Consider the following 17,443-nt stretch of genomic DNA (forward strand, 5'->3'; position numbering starts at 1 on the left):
GTGTCTGGGGGCTGTCGCTGATTTTGAGGGGGGGCAGCTGGGCATGTCTATGGTCTTGACAAAGCATTTGTCAGAAACCTTCATTTCCCAAACACCAGTTGTCATTATCTCATCTTTGTGATTTTTGTGACCCACCCGCACACCTGCTTATGCAGTATTTTTTAATCAACATTTAAAAAGCCTTAAATGGGAACTTCCTTGGTGATCCAGTGGTTAAGAATCCACCTGCCAATGCAGGGGACACAGGTTTGAATCCTGGTCCTGGAACTAGGACCCTACTTGCCACAGAGCAACATAGCCCATGTGCCACAACTACCGAGCCTGTGCTCTAGTCCAGGAGCCACAACTACTGAAGCCCATGCGCCCTACAGCTGGTGCTCCACAAGAAAAGTCACTGCAGTGTGAGCCCAGGCACCACAATGAAAAGTAGCCCCCACTCGATGCAACTAGAGATCGGCTGCCTGCAGCAATGAAGACCCAGCACAATCACAAATAAATTCTTAAATTAAAAAGCCTCAAGTATATTTATTAAAAAGGAAAGCTAAGAATTCCCTGGTGGTCCAGCGGTTAGTACTCTTGCGTTTCCCCTAAGGAGGCACAGGTGTAAGTAAGATTTCACATGCCACTGCCAAAAAAAGAAAAAAGGACCACTAATTCCACCATCAATGGCAATGACAAGCACTTCTTACAAACAGATGGCCGGTGAAAGCAAAGGCAGAGCGTGGATGGGGGGTCGGCCAGGAACCCCCAAAACGATTTGTGGATGCTGGCGCTCGAAACACACAGAGACACCCGACTCAACTGGACAAAGACGGACTGACGCCAGGGAAGATGACGTCTATGCAGGGCGGAGCTGGGTTTCCCCCACCCCAAATTCATGTGCTGAAGCCGTAACGCCCGATATGTCTGTATGTGGAGATGGGGCCTCTGAAGATGTGCATGCTCAGTCGTTTCCGACTCTTTGGGACCCACTGGACTACAGCCCTCCAGGCAAGACTGCTGGAGTGGGCTGCCATCTTCTCCTCCAGGGGATCTTCCCAACCCATGGGGCTGAACCTGCATCTGCCCTCATTGCAGGCGGATTCTTTACCACAGAGCCACCAAGGAAGTCCTTCTGAAGGAGATAACTAAGGTTAAATGGAGTCTACGCGGCAGGAATTGATCCTACAGAACCCGCCCTCGTAAGACGAAAAAGAAACACCAGGAATGCTCCAAGAAAGAAGGACTCAGTGAAAAGGGGGCGCCTTTAGGCCCAAGAGAGAGGCCTGAGGAGGGCGGCCCTCTGAGCCTTCATCTTGGACTTCCGGCCTACAGAGCTGTGGGGACGGCAGGCTCTGCGGTGGGAGCCCCGGCGGCAGCCGAGCGGACTAAGAGCTGCTGGAGTGACTGACGGTAAGGCTGTCGTACTCACCACGCCGTGCGACCAGGCGGTCAGCAGGCAGCCCCTCAGGCCGCAGCCCAGCCGGGCCGACCGGAACCCACAAGCCCTGCCCCACAAGCATGCACAAACCCGCGTCCGCACGCACACAGGCCCGCACGCCCCCGCGTCCACACGCACACAGGGCCCGCACGCCCCCGCGTCTGTACGCACACAGGGCCCATACGCACACAGGGCCCGCACGCCCCCGCGTCCGCACGCACACAGGCCCGCACGCCCCTGCGTCCGCACGCACACAGGGCCCGCACGCACACAGGGCCTACACGCACACAGGGCCTACACGCACACAGGGCCCGCAAGCCCCCGCGTCCGCACGCACACAGGCCCATATGCACACAGGGCCCGCACACCCCCGCATCCGCACGCACACAGGCCCGCACACCCCCGCGTCTGCACGCGCACAGGCCCGCACGCCCCCGCGTCTGCACGCACACAGGCCCGCACGCCCCCGCGTCCGCACGCACCCACGTGACTTACGCTTCAGGCACGTCGGAGATGGAAATACTTCCACGGTTAGCGTTTTCACGCCGTGCGCCGCGTTCCCGGGAGGATGACGTGGAAAAAAACAACCAGCCTGCTGCTGCGCTAAGTCGTGACCCCATGGACGGCAGCCCACCAGGCTCCCCCGTCTTTGAGAGTCTCCAGGCAAGAACACTGGAGTGGGTTGCCATTTCCTTCTCCAACAGCCTGGAAGGAGCTTTAAAACGTTTTATTACACAAATGGTTGAGGTGTCCCCGTAAAAGATAAGTCCCAGAAATGTTTTAGAAATCAAATCAGTTTTATTGAAACGACAGCAACGTGGTCCCTGTTCAAGCGAAGCACACATAAATTTACAATAAATTTTTGTACATAGGAAGTAGTAAAATACATCATTTTTCATAGAAAAAAGCACACATGTAAGCTGCGGGCTGAGTGAGCCTACAGACAGTATGAAAAATCAGAACATGATGGGAAAAACCGGAAGGAAACCAAAACTATATTTTGGGGGTCCCGGTAACGTTGTCGGCCAGATTTATCATCTTATGGGTGAGGTGCTGAAGGCGCCGTGGACACTGTTAAACACACTAAATGAGAAGGCGGTCCCTGATTAGAGAGAGCTTCTACTCTGAAGCCCTGTGTTCATTTCTGGAAGATAAATGGTTCCAGTTTCAAAATGTTTGTGAGAGTGAAAAAGAGAGCAAGACCTGGTTCTGGGCAAGGAGTTTCTAGTCCATTATACGGGCCAGTTAATGAAGGAACCGGGGAATTTTATTTTTAAATGATAGAGTTCACTCCTATTGGATATTTCAGATTCTCCCTCTAGCAGAATGCTTCAAAAGCAAACCTACTGAAATTCCCCTGGACTGCCACTAATTCTAAAAACCCAGACTCAGAGTCTGGACGTGGTCACAGCCACCAAAGCCTGGTGACAAGCAGAAGTCCACCAGTGTAATACCTAGCTAGCATCCAGAAGTTTCCAAGGACTCAGATCTTTGGCAGGGAGAAGATGAGTATCTAGAAGATGAGTATCTGACAGTCTGACCAAATTCTTCCACTCTGACATTTGGATTCAGACAGTCAGTACTTTTGAATTATAACAAGCCCACAGTGTGCAAAGCAAAAACAGTCCTGCTCTTTTCAGCTCTGTCAAGGTTAACAGTTTCATTCCTTCTACTTATTGCCTCTAGCTGGGAATAGTATTTACCTTCTGTTTCTGCTCTAATTAGGGATACACTGAAAGGAAGCACCAGCTTGGTTCCCCAGGTAGAGTTCCTCATCCAGACTATCTTAGTTTTTCCTTTTAACTTTCTGCTAGGTCTTTTGCCTTCGAAATATGCTAATTGAGGGTGAAATCAACTTTGAAACTGGCATTCACGAAAGTGATCTATTGGCCAGTCTGGTGGTGGAAGGTGGTATTTTACCTTCTGCAAAGAAACGCTATTTACAAAAGGGTATTTTATTTCACCGTGGGTTTGGGTCGAGGCTTACGAAGTTTTATATGGTGATGGAGCCAGAGAGCACCACGCTCCTCGGAGCCTCAGGAACATTTGGCAAGAACCGTTTCACAAAAACAGGAAGAGAAATCCCCTGCGTGTGTTACCATCTCTTGTTATTATGCCACAAGATGGTTTCATAACCACAGGCTGTGTCTCCTTCCAGAGCTGCTAACCTCGGCAAGGAATGTACTAAAGAATGAAGCCATTCCTCCCACTGCAGAAAAATAGGTCATCTGACAGACGGGGAATCTGCACACTTCAGTGCCATTTTTAAAGGCAGCAACTAAACAGCCCTTCTTTGGCTGTTTTTAGACATCTTGGTGGGATCCACAGAGAAGGAGGGGTTGAAATTAAAAGGTGGGCTTCATACAGAATCACTTGCTAAGCAAAGACCCTGGTGGGAGACACAAAAACTAGTCTGGGTGGGGTGTGAGCCCCAGCGAGGAGGGGATCAAGGAAGGGTCCTGGTTCATTAGTCCTCAGTGAGACCAAAGGTCGAGGCAGCAGACAGACAGGCCACGTGGACGGAGGGACGGACCAAGACAAGACGCATCTCTGGAATCAGGGCTGAACTCAAAGTCAACCAGCACTGCTGTGTCTAGAACCAGCCCGCGCGCAGCAGGACGGGAGCAGGACAGGCACCAGGGCAGTCCCCCGGACCAGCCCATTTGTCTGACCAGCAAACATTAATCCCATTTTTCACCATTGGTAGGGACAGATTGTGTTTCTGAATGTTTTAAATAGCTACCTCTACTCCATCCCTGAAACTCCCCCGCCCCCCCCCCAAGTGTTCTCCGTGCGCCTCTTCCCATGGCCCAGTGCCTTGCGGTGCCAGCTCCAAATCCTTCATTCTCTCCTCCAGTAGGAATCCTCTCTTCATCCGTAGAAGTACACCACCGCGGGGAGACCCCCGGGCCTTGGCAGGATGATCACCGGCTGTCTGCTCAGGACCCCAGGGATGCTCTGTCTTCCTGGCGCAAGGAGCTGAGCCCAAGGCACGGCAGACGGGACACTGGACGCCAATCAAAGGAAGCTTCCTGACTCCCCACATCCCCGGCCCACCCCCCCAATGACAAAATAAAAAGCGAACCCCTGAAGCCGTCTTGAGGACGTGCCCTTCTCCCCAGCCCTGCAAGTTCACTGCCTGACGGCAAAGATGCGGAAGGCCTTTCCATCTCTAGGGGTCCTCAAGCTGAAAAAGAAGGAAGAGCGCATGTTACCAAAAGTTCTGCAGGGATCGAGCTGGGACTGGGGGAGCTGGGTGTCCCCAGGTCCCCTCAGTGGAAGCAGTGTGACCAAGAGATGCTTCCTAAAGCTTCAGGAACAGGGCCCGCCCCAGCCAGGAGCAGCTGGCAAGGCCCCCTGCCTCTGCAGACACGCCTGGGTCTGAATCGAAGTCTGGGTTGTTAAGGTATGTCTGTTAACTTGGAATTGGCTGGCCCCCGTCTGTCTGAACACAACACAGCCTTTAGGACTTCTGCCTGGTTTTTGCTACCGCCTATAAACCCAAAGAGAAACCACCTGCGTGACTGACTAATAGGGTAGTGTTAAGACAGTGGTGCATGTGTTCCAGTTATTAAAAGAGGCACCACAGTTGGGCTTGGGTATTGTACAGGAGTGCAGAGAAAGTCGCTCAGTCGTGTCCAACTCTTTGCGACCCCATGGACTATACAGTCCATGGAATTCTCCAGGCCAGAATACTGGAGTGGGTGGCCTTTCCCTTCTCAGGGGGTCTTCCCAACCCAGGGATGGAACCCAGGTCTCCCACATTGCAGGCAGATTCTTTACCAGCTGAGCCACCAGGGAAGCCCTGATGTGAAGAACTGACTCACTGGAAAAGACCCTGATGCTGGGAAAGATTGAAGGCGGGAGGAGAAGGGGACAACAGAGGATGAGATGAATGGCATCACTGACTGGATGGACATGAGTTTGAGCAAACTCTGGGAGTTGGTGATGGACAGGGAAGCCTGGTGTGCTGCAGTCCATGGAGTTGCAAAGAGTCAGACACAACTGAGCAACTGAACTGAATTGTAAAGGAAGCATTTTCTGTCCTCCTTTACCTCCCTCCCACAGTGGAGCCATTCATATCCCTATTTTGCAGGCAAGAATATGAAGGCAAGGAGAAAGTCAGTTTCTACAAATCACACAGCCAAAAAAACCACCCTCTCAAGATGGAAGCTAAATCCTTTTTTAAAAAGAAAAAAAAAAAAAACAGCTTCATTGAGATACAACATGCCATGAAATTCACACGTTTGAAGTGGACAATTCGATGACTTTTAGTGATTTTGGGGGGCTATGCAATCATCTCCACAGCCCAAGTCATTACAGTCATCCCCAGAAGGTCTCTGGTGCCCATTTACAGTTAGTTCCCCTGGCCAGTTCTGTTCCTATGGACCTGCCTCTTCTGGACCTCTCATGTGAATGGAATCACACAGTGTGTGACATTCTGTGATTGGCTTCTGTGCATGCTCAGAACAGAAGCCAATCGCAGAAAGCCAATCATCCCTAAAGGAGAACCAGTCAATCCTAAAGGAAATCAACCCTGAATATTCATGAGAAGGACTGTTGCTGAAACTGAAGCTGCAATACTTTGACCACCTGATGTGAAGAGCTGACTCACTGGAAAAGACTCTGATACAGGGAAAATCTGAGGGCATGAGGAGAAGGGGATGACAGAGGATGAGGTGGCTGGATGGCATCACTGACTCAATGGGCATGAGTTTGGGTAAACTCTGGGAGATAGTGAAGGACAGGGAAGCTGCAGTCCATGGGGTCGAAAAGAGTCGGACACGACTTAGTAACTAAACAACAAAACAACAACATGTTGTAGCGTGTTCAGCACTTCATTACTTTTCTTACCAAGTGGTATTCCATTGCATGGGTAGATCACACACCATTAATCCCTTCCTCAGTTGATGGACTTTAGATTTCTTCCATTTTTGGCAAATATAAATGATGCTGCGATGAACATTTGCATACAGGTTTTTGTGTGAATGTATGCTTTCAACACCTTGTGGATATATACCTAGGAGTGGAATTACTAGGTTGTATGTTAAATGTATGTTTAACTTTTTAAAAACCTGCCAGACTATTTTCCAAAGCAGTTGCACTGTTTTCCATTCCCACCAGTGACACAGAAGCATCTTCCAGCTTCTCCACATCCTGTCAACATTTGTTTCTGTTCCTTTTACAGCCATTGGATCCCTGTACAAAAACAGCTTCCTCGTGCTTTTGATCCAACTGCATAGTATTCTCTTGGAGGAAGCTATTGTGTGCTCAGTCGCTTAGTCGTGTCCAACTCTTTGCAACCCCATAGACTGTAACCCACCAGGCTCCCTTGTCCATGAGATTTTCCAGGTAAGAATACCAGAGTGGGTTGCCATGCCCTCCTCCAGGGGATCTTCCTGACCCAGGAGTCAAACCTGTATCTCCTCTGGCTCCTGCACTGGCAGGCAGATGCTTTTGACCACTGTGCCACGCTATTATCATATAGTTAACTGGGTCCCTGAGGATGGATATTTAGCCATTTCTGATGTTTTGCTTTTGCAAACAACGCTACAGAGGACAACCTGGTCCATGGGGCTGCCTATATCTATAGGAGGGCACCTAGGGATAAGTTCCTAGGAATGGAATTACTGCATTAGAGGATGTGCCCACTGGGGATATGGGCAACCTGCTGAATTGTGTTTCAGGAAGGTCACCGTGATTCACAACCCCCTCAATTTTGCATGAGGTGGCCTGTTAACTCACATGTCTCCAGCACAGCCCCTCATGTGGCTTTTTCTTTTTTAAGGTAATTACCATTCTTTTTTTTTTTTTTTTGGTTGAGCTGGGTCTTCTGGAAATGTGTATCAGATGGGAGCCCTTGGCAAGAGGGGGCGGTGGGGAAGTCCAGAGCCCAGAAACGGCAGAATGTTGGTGCCAGAAGCCCCCATGGGCCGGTGGAGGCAGAGGGTGGACACTGTGGTGGGGGCTGTGGCGACCCTGGCTGCCTTGCAGGATTCTCAGAAGCTCAGATTTCAGGGCCCTCCTCAGGTCTCTGGCCTGTAAGACTTTCCTGGATTCTCTGCCCAAATGAATCATCTGGAAGAATCATTCAGAGCCACACGCCCTCGGCTATTACACATGCTGGGGACAATTAGCAGGGTTATTCTGAAATTCTATGGATGGGGCAGTAGGTGCCCGCATCCATAGGACCCCCAACAAGCCAGGGACAGGAGTCACTCAGGCTGTCATCCAGACAGGAACCCAAGGTTCCTACCAAACATTCCCACTGAACAACCACCCCACCTGGAAGGCACAAGCAAGCTCTGCTGAACGGGCTGTTTATTTCTCAACACATCAGATGGTGGGCCAACTGGGTATCACATGACATCAGGTGGGTCCCTCCCACTGCCTCAGGCAAGGTCCATGCTTCAAACATTTACCAAGCTCCAGTTCTGCTAGGAAAGTTGACAATTGTGTGTGTCTGATGAAAACCAAGTGACCGGATAAATTATAAGACAACCTCCTTTTCTAAATCTTGCCCTCGGACTCTTTCTAGGTTAGTTTGTAGCTCCCATGAGGGAATGTAAACCAGCACATTTCTGAACAATTTTCAACAAAGGTATTGGACGATGTTCCCAAAATATATTGAATGATTTTCATAAAAGGTATTAAAAATCCTGAATGGTTCTCAACAAATCGCTGAGCTCACCATTTTGTCAGCCACTCAGCCAGTGTTTACTGAACACCTACTATGTACGGGCCTGCGGTGGGTGTTGGGGACACAGGGTTAACCACACCTGTGAAGGCATTCTTACCTTCACGGAGCTTACGGTCTGGGGTGAGAGATCAACCGCCAAATAGGTGTAAGGAGTAATTGCACACAGTGGTGGGTCCTGAGGATCAGATTAGATCGGGGGCGCTGTGGGGGAGGGTGGCTGGAGACCCCACAGCAGGAGAGTGCCTCCTTGGGGAGCTGGCATTTTTGTGTAGATGTGAATAACATGAGGGCCCAGCCATGGGGGGTATAGGAGCTGGGAGGGCCCAGGATTGGGTACCAGCAGGTGCAAAGGCCCTGAAGTATCCAGGAAAGGGAGCAGGCCAGTGAGGGGCACTGCTGTGATGAGGCGGATTCTGTTCCCGGAGGCTGGGGAAGTGGGTGGGGTGACCTGGCTGGTAAGAGTCAGAGATTTTTTTCTCAGCAGGGCTTGAACAGGAGAGAGACATGCCATGCATCGCAGAAAGAGGTCAGTTTGGTGGCTGTGGTTATGCTGCTAACGGGAAGTTACCTAAGCAAAGTGTGGGAAAAGCACACAGGTTGTGCAAAGATGTTCTTTGCTGTGATGTTTACAACAGAAAAAAAGGAACCAACTCAGATGTCAGTCAACTGGGTAAAGAAATGATGGTCCATCCACGCAACAGAATAGCATGGAGCCATGGAAATGATGGTGTGGCTGTTGTCGGGCATGGAAAATATTGGGAAGACACTCACAACTGTGGTTGACTGAAAAAAATTAATAGAACGATGTGGGCAGTCTGGTCCCTTTTTCTGTAGAATCAAAAACAAAATCACAAGGGAGTTCCCTGATGGCACCGTGGATAAGAATCTGCCTGCCAATGCCGGGGAAACGGGTTTGATCCCTGGTCTGGGAAGATTCCATGTTACCCGGAGCAACTAAGCCTGTGCCCCACTACATGAGCGCTAGAGCCATGAGCTGCAGATACTGAAGCCCATGTGCTCGAGAGTGCGCTCTGCGGCGAGAGAAGGCGCTGCAAAGGAAGCCCGGCGCCACAGCCAGAGAGCAGCCACTGCTCGCCACAGCTGGAGAAAGCCCTCGGAGACCCAGCACAACCACAAGGAAAATTAATTCAGAAAACTAAGAAGTAAACTGTTACTGTGTAAACAGAAAAAAATCTGAAAGGAAACCACCACACTGTTTACAGTGGGATTTTCTCTGATAGTAGTTTCTTAAAACTATTTGTACTATTTCTTGAAATTTCTCTAATCTTACTATGAAAAGTTGGGGGGTGGGGAGGAAGGGAGAAAGAGAAAGAAAGAAAGGAAGGAAGAAAGGGAGAAAGAAAGAGAAAGGGAGGGGAAACCAGCATAAAAACCCCCTCTGAGAACTGGGGAAGAACAGGAGCTGGCCTGGGAAGCCTCTGGGGTGTCCCCGGGGTCACTGATCTACTTGATGAGCTGGGATGGGAGCTCCAGGAAAAGTTGAGGCACTATAGCCTCGGGTGGTGTCACAGCCCAGCCCTGGGGAATGAGTCCAGGTTTCCAACGGCCCCTCGCCTGCCCTGGGCACCAGTGCTCAGCAATCCAAGCCAGTGGCTGTGTCTGCACCCCAACGCTGCCTCCATTCATTATGTAATCTTACCCCTCCAGTCCCCACAGCCCCCCGAGAGATCTCCAGGGTTCCTCCCACTTACAGAAGGGGAAGCAAGGCTCTGAGAGGTGACGTGATTTGCCCCAAACAGAACACCTGTTCCAGGTGCAGCTGGGACATGGATGCAGCTTTGTAGATGCTCTGGGACCCTTTCCCAACCCTCATCCTAAATGGACAGGCTCTGGCCACACCACTGCTGAGGACCACAATGGCCAACCCCACACGGCAGTCAGGGCTCACACGCCGGGAGCCCCTTGGGAGGCGGGAGGTTGCAGGTCCGTCAGGAGCCAAAAGCATAAGGCTTCGTCCTGGAAGCTCACTCCTGCGGGTGAAAATTACTCAGAGAGGAAGTGGTTGGCATTTGGCAGCACACAACACAGACTGGACTAAAGAGAGAGGACAGTCCACCTCTGTCCTGGGATGGACGGCCCACCAGTTGGCAGCTAACCCCAGGGGTATGGAACCCAGCCACAAAAGGACGGCAGAGGATTGCTCAAATGGCTTTAAATGTGTGACATCTTTTTGAGTACTAAGCAATATCACTTATATGCATACATGAACATGTATGTATTCATATGTATAGTGTGTTATACATACATACATAATTTTTTTAAATTTCTAATCTGTTCTCCCAGATTCCCACCCTCTACTGATCTTCCAGGAAACTTTAAGAGTCAGATAGAAATAGTTCCAGATCTTATCTATTGGATCTTGGGGTGGTTAATCCATTTCTCTGAGCCTCAGTTCCTGCTTCTGTGGACAGAGTTGACAAAAGCACCCCCTTCTCAGGGGCCCTATAGGAATTGAATGAGCTCCTATATGTGAATGAGCTCATCCAGGGAAGGTTCTGGGTCAGTGCTGTGCACTTGACCGGAGCTCAAGCCCTGGGCCATGGACAGCATCACCCCACAAGACTGAAACCTCATTCTCCCATCAGGGGAGTGGCAGGTAGGGGCTCAGTGGCAAGTGAATTATCGGCGCATGAGCCCAATCCCCAAGGAATCATCAAACCTCTTCATCTCATTTCATGCATTAGAAAATATTTTTTAGGAAAAAACAATTTCAAAAAATAATTTTTAGGGAAAAAATACAACCTCCATTTTCATATTTATGTGTATTTCCCAGGGTGGGGTGGGGGAGGCCTGGAAAAGTTATAAAAAAGCAGTTAACAGAGAGTAACAGAATGCTTACAGGAACTCTCTTTTCTAATCCCTAGACATATTATTTAAATAGAACGTGAAGGTGTTAGTCGATCAGTCGTGTCCAACTCTTTGGGACCCCATGGACTATATAGCCCACCAGGCTCCTCTGTCCACGGGATTCTTCAGGCGAGAATACTGCAGTGGGTTGCCATTCCCTTCAGGGGATCTTCCCGACCCAGGGATCAAACTTGAGTCTCTTGCATTGTAAGGACACACTGACAGAGGCAGGGGAGACTGCCAGCCCGAGGACACCCAGCTGGCAAGTAGTACAGAGGGGTCCCAGATGCCATTCTTTATCGTCTGAGTTACTGGGGAAGCCCTATTATTTAAATAATAAGTATTTCTTTTCTAATTAATATTTGTAAAGCTTACAAACAAGTGTACCTTAGCAGTGTTAAGGCTCACCCTAGCCCTTTCTTCAGTCAACAACTTGTCTGCAGAGAGGAGTCACATGTGCTGGTTACCAGCCTGAGTTCAAGTATGGGCCCTGCCGCTTATTGGTGGGGTGACCTTGGGCAAGTTGTTTAACCTCTCTGTTAAGCCTCCCTTTCCTTATTGATAAATGAGGGTAACTGTGGTCTCTGCCCCATGGGACTGTTGGGAGGTGAGCTGAGCTAACGAGAGTACAGATCTGAGAGTGCTGGGAAACCAGCCCAGCTTGGTCCAGCCAGCCTGGGGGAGAGTGCAAAGTTCATTCCATCTGGAAATAACGGCCCAGTGGTTTCTGCTTCCCAGAGTTTCGGCACAAGTTGAGAGTTTCAGACACCGACCCTTGAGATTCCCGGAGCTCACAGTGGTTACCGAGGGCTTTGAATGCAGCTCACCCAAACTGAGACGCGTTGTGTGTGTGAAACACCCGCTGGGTTCCCCAGCTCTTATGAGAAAAGAAGAGTGCAAGTTTCCCACCAATACGTCTTCAGTTCATACATATTGAAACAATAATAATGTTGATGCATTGGATGAAATGAATGTGCTCTAAATTCTCCCTTCTGTTTCTTTTTCACTATGATTACTAGCAACCTTAAAATCCCCATGTGTTGGGGAAAGAATCTAAAAAAAAAAAATCGGATATATGTATATGTATAACTGACTTGTACACCTGAAACTAACACAGCACTGTAAATCAATGATGCTCCAATATTTTGTTTTTAAATCCCATATGTGGCTCACGGTATGTATCTGGGACATGCCGCAATAGACAGAGACCTCTGAGGACAAGAATTTTGGCTTATTCTGTCCCTGCTGTGGCCCCAGCCCCAAGGACAGTGCCCAGCATACAGGACCTGCCCCATAAATGCTAGTCCAAGTGGCCTACTATTCGGGTAAACATCGATCCACGTATATACCATCGACCTCTGTAAACAGGTCATTATGACCAAGAGTATTATCTGTCATTGTTTGGTATATTTCCCAATCTCATTGTGAAATCTGTCTTTAAAAATCAGTCCTGGCCTCAGAAAAAAAAAATTGTGAACTGATATTCTTCCAGATGTCCAGCTTCTTTCTGAGAATATCTGGACAAACCCAGGTCCCAACAGCTAAAGTTCTCCTGGATTCCTTTTCCTTCTGTTCTTTCATGGGCATGTGTGTATGAGAGAGAAAGTGCCTGTCCTCTTACATGGTCCCAGTTCATGGTCACCTTTCAAAACTTTCAGGAAATCCTCTTCTAGAAAAAGACAATTGCTAAACTAAAGACACTTTGAAGCGGAACTAACTTTTGGTCCGTGTACTGAGAATTCTGTTCAGGAGGTTTTGTTTATTTGATTGATTGAAGGATTCCCTAAATTTAGAATGTGGTTTTCTGTGAATGGGCTGCCGTATGTCCAGTGTCCACATCTCTCTTGGGACAGCCATGACCACTCCAGGGGCCCTGCAGACACTGAGGACAGAGTCACCATCCAGCCTCAGGCTGGGTTCCCACATCCCCTAATGGGAACAGGCTCCAGGGAAATTTCTCAGCCCTGGTCCTTACGCAGAGGGGCTCTGAGGTCCCATCTAAAGAAGGGGAGGAGGGGGCTGCCCTGCAGAGATGAGCCATGTCACCACAGAGGCCCCTCCAGACAGTAAGATGAGGCCCTGCTGGGTGTACTTGGCTCCCAGCACCACCCTCCATAGCAGAGACGCCTGTGCCCTGCTACTGAAGTTGTTATTTCTGCACTGTCTGTCCTGCAACTAGGTGACAAGTCCTGGGAGGGCGGAGACTGGGGCTATGTGTTCCTGCTGGGTCCCAGTGCCTGGGCTACTGTAAGGGTTACCTCGTGTGTGACACCTGATAGGTGAGAGCACACGGAATGGATGGATATCAGGACGAAAGAGTAATTCCTGCACGATGCTTTCTCCCTTGTCCTGGAATAATCCACATAGGCTACTTCCTACAGTCGAGTTACCTGACCCTATGTGAAAAGAACCATAGTGTCTTGAGGTTCAAAACAGGCCTTGAGGTATCATAACAGCCAGGTCAGAGGGTCTATTAGACGCTTGCTCTAAGCCGCTGGTGAGTGCTTTGCACATACTTTCTCATTTAATCCTCACAGCAGACACTGACAGAGGCCTGGGGAGACTGCCTGCCCCAGGACACCCAGCTGACAAGAAGTGCAGAGGGCTCCCAGCTGCCCTCAGACCCCATGTCCCCTCTGGCCTGGCCTCTCTCCTCTGCACGTTCAGGGCAGACTACCATCTGGCACCCACCCGTCCCGGCATGGGTCTGGGCCCCCGCAGATATACAGTACATCACAAACTGTCAGAATCATGGACAGTGCAACTGTGTGTGCCAGGACACGGTCACCCTGCATCACCCCCTCTGCAGCAGTGGTCACACTCCAGCAGGCGTCAGGGCCCCTGAGGGCAGATCTGCGCTCCCCAAGTGTCTGTCCCGGGTGGGCCAGAGAATGTGCTTCTCTAGCAAACTCCCCGTCAATTTGGATGCTGCTCTGGGGAGCCTACTTGGAGATCCACTGTCTTCCCGAACACTGGGGGTAGCTGCTATCAATTTCCCTCCACAGGTCAGGAAGCTCACCACAGATTTCAGCTGATCACAGATTTCAGCCTGCACGACCTACTCAGGGGGAGAGAGCCCAAGAAGGAAGGGAAGCAGACTGTCCACTCAGTAGAACCTGTCTGAGTAGTGCAGTGGGCATCAACCACTCCGGGGCCTGGGGAAGGCTGCCCGCAAGACACAGTCAGCCCTCTGTATCCACTCCACGTCCACCCGTGGCTGTGGAGTCCGTGGATGTGGACAGCCTCCTGTTCTTCGTCATTGTATATAAGGACTTGGGGGCTTCCCTGGTGGCTCAGAGGTAAAGAATCTGCCTGCCAATGTGGGAGACGTGGGTTCGATCCCTGGGTCGGGAAGATCCCCTGGAGAGGGAAATGGCAACCCACTCCAGTATTCTTGCCTGGGAAATCTCATGGACAGGGGAGCCTGGCACGCTGCAGTTGATGGGGTCACAAGAGTCAGACATAACTGAACCACTAAACAACCACAACAACAATAAGGACTTGAGATCCTCAGACTGGGGTGCCCTGGGGGGATCCCGGAACCAAGGTGCCGTGAACGTCAAGGGGCAGTTATGATGACAGCATTTCAGGCGGGTCCTTTGGGCAGAGAGAACTACAGATGGAGGGTGAAAGTTAACAGTGGGGAAGAAGGCACTTTGGGGGACCTTCTGTCGGTCCCCAGTCTTCCCTAGAGAACCCCCTGTGTCCCAGCCTAGGGCAGGGGTGGAGCTGCTGGGGTCCTCTCAAGGATAAGAAGGCCAGCCTATCAGCTTCTCACCAAGGCGTTTTCTCTCTCAAAGGGACACAGTGAACTCAAGCGATGGGTGTCCTGGGATTTCTTTCCAGCCCCACCAGGAAATTCCACCTAATCAGCTGCTTCATTTCCCTCCCATTAAATCAACGGAATTTCCCTTCATTAAGCTTTTCCCACACAGAGGTTGCAGGCTTTGAAGGAGAAAATGCAGAAGCCACTGACTCCGGGTGTTTGGGGCTGATGGCTGTGACCAAGCACACACCGTGCGCCCCTACCCCCCACCAGGATCCCTGTCACTTGATTCTGCAGGGTCCGCCCTTGCAGCACCCCAGGAGGCTGGGAGGGTGTGGACAGTGGCAGAGCGCCAGGGAGACACCACAACCCGGGCTTCACGGGGCCTGGCACAGTTTGTACCCTTGACTTTATATTTCTTTTCTAAAGCGGTCCCCCAAGTATAAAATCTTCATCATTTCCCCTGGTATGGGCTGGCTGGCTTGTGCACCCCCACCCCCAAGTTTACATGTTGACCTCCTAATCTCCGGTGCCCTTGGAATGTGACTGTACTTGGAGAAGGGGACTTCAAAGAGGTGATTAAGATGCGGTCATCAGCGTGGGCCCCAGTCCAATGTGGCTGGTGTCCTGGCCAGAAGAGCTGGGCAACACCTCTGTCAGCTTCGCAACAGCCCCCAGAGGTGGGGACTGTAGTTCTCCCCACGTTCCAGGCCAGAAAGCGGAGGCTCGAGAAACCAGGCGACCAGCTCCAGGTCAGAAAGTTGGGAAGAAGCAGAGCCTAGGTCTGCTGCACTCCAGACTCGGCTCTTAGTTAGGTAACAGAATGCAGCTATATTCTGATGCAGCTAGAGAACCACTGTGTGACTATAACTTGATCCCTTTGTCTTTTGGGGGGAGGGACATGGTGGGGGCATGCACACATACATACAGAAGAAGGACCAGAGGGACGCACACCAAAGATCTCTAACTCCCCCAGGTGAGAGGTAACGGGTGATGGTTTTCCTTGGGGCTTATCTGACACCTCTAAATTGTCTACAGAAACATGCGCTGGGCATAGAAACAAGCTCTTATTTTGAAAAAAGAAAGGAAGAGAGAAGAGAAGGACAGGCTTGTCCTGGGTGTTCTACTGAGAACACGTGCCAAGTCTGCCCAAGCTTCATCTTAAAGGGCACTGACCGTGGCCCTCCTCCAACGGCCCCTACAGGCCGTGGGTGTTGAGTGTCCAAGAAAGCAGCCCTACCTTTCAGACTGGACTCCGTTCCTGAGCGAGCCCACGTAGGTCTTCTTTTTATCCACAGGCATCACGTCCACGTAGCCCCCACTCTCATTCCGGATGACCCCCGCGTGCACGGCGGTCTTACAGATGCTGGAAGTCTGAAAGTGCAGGACTGTGATTAGTGTCACGCCCTGACGGGGTCAACCGTGACTTGGCCTGCTGGTTGGTAGGATGTTGGCCCCACCAAGCCCTAGAAAGTAACCATCACTGCCTCGATTCCTCAGCGGTCTCTCCAGGGAGACCTGGCCTCATTCCTCACTCATTTGTTCATTTTTTGACAAACATTTTCTGAACACCTACTATGTGCCGGGCACTATACTAGATGCAAGAGGATTCGGAGGGGAAGAAAATAAAGGTTCTGCCTTCACGGATTCAAGAGAGACAAACAAAGTGAAGTGAAAGTGAAAGTCGCTCAGTCGTGTCCGACTCTTTGCGATTCATGTCCATGGAATTCTCCAGGCCAGAATACTGGAGTGGGTAGCCTTTCCCTTCTCCAGGGGATCTTCCCAACCCAGGGATCAAACCCAGGTCTCCCTCATTGCAGGCAGATTCTTTACCAGCTGAGCCACAAGGGAAGTCCAAACAAATACACAAATGAGGAACTCACACCATGAAGAAAACAAAACCTGATCATGAGATAAGATTAAGGGGCTCTTTTAGAACAGTTAACACGGGAAGACTCCCATAGACATGGGAACGTCTCTGGGAGGAGTGTCCCAGGCAGAGGGAGCAGCCTGTGCAAAGGCCCTCGGGCACAGTGAACTTGTCATATCCAAAGAATAGAAAGAGGGACCAGGGTGGTTGGAACACAGTGAGTCAGGCAGAAAGCGGCAGGAGAAGGGGGGAAGAGGTGAGCAAGGGTCAGTCACTCGGGGCCGTGAGGGCATCTGGGTTCACTCCAGGTGCCACATGAACCACTGTGTTTCAAGCAAAGGCAGAAGATGCTGTTTTCTAAAGTTGTCGAGTCATCCAATCCCTGGGTAAGACAATCGTCGGATTCAATTTCCATTAGGGTCTTGACTTATCCAGTAGAAAAACGCTCCTCACACTGGGTAGTCTGAGAGTAATTAATCAACCTTCCTCAAAGCTGGGGAGACTCATTCAGGGCTGGGGAGGCTGGTGCTTGTAACAGATGCAGGCTCCTGGACCTCACCCTGATGTACCTATAGACTCAGAACCACCCCCTCAGGTGAGGGCCAGGTGATGCTGAGGCCGACTCAAGGTAACACCCTCCTTCCTCTTCTGCGGTCTTTTGTCTGGCCTGTGCTGGACTCTGACACTGGCCTTGGCAGCGAACCTCCACCCTCACTGCAGCTGCGGTGTCTTTACCTGGTGATGCCCTTCCTATCCCTCCCTCCTCCCCTGCCGGCAGATTCAGCCTCAGGGGTGAAGTCTGAGGCTGAATGTTTGTCA

General features: G+C 50.7%; 1 protein-coding gene across 4 annotated transcripts in view; it reads right to left on the bottom strand.

The window, feature by feature from the left end:
* Positions 1 to 2,196: 2,196 nt before the first annotated feature.
* The window catches only part of CRISPLD2 (cysteine rich secretory protein LCCL domain containing 2), a 68,204-nt gene continuing 52,957 nt past the window's right edge, over positions 2,197 to 17,443 (bottom strand). For 3 of the 4 annotated variants that reach the window (XM_055413011.2, XM_088830657.1, XM_088830656.1), the window contains 2 exons: positions 15,995 to 16,128; positions 2,197 to 4,607 (listed from right to left, as the gene is read on the bottom strand). In XM_055413011.2, the coding sequence (XP_055268986.1) occupies positions 4,553 to 4,607; positions 15,995 to 16,128 (189 nt within the window). In that variant the 3' untranslated portion in view covers positions 2,197 to 4,552. Of the gene's footprint in view, positions 4,608 to 15,990; positions 16,129 to 17,443 lie in introns of those variants that run through there. The other variant, XM_088830658.1, reaches the window with a different exon arrangement.

The sequence above is a fragment of the Moschus berezovskii genome, chromosome 22 (genome assembly GCF_049115385.1).
Source record: "Moschus berezovskii isolate FMDL1 chromosome 22, NW_MosBer_1.0, whole genome shotgun sequence".
In the NCBI taxonomy this organism is placed as follows: domain Eukaryota; kingdom Metazoa; phylum Chordata; class Mammalia; order Artiodactyla; family Moschidae; genus Moschus; species Moschus berezovskii.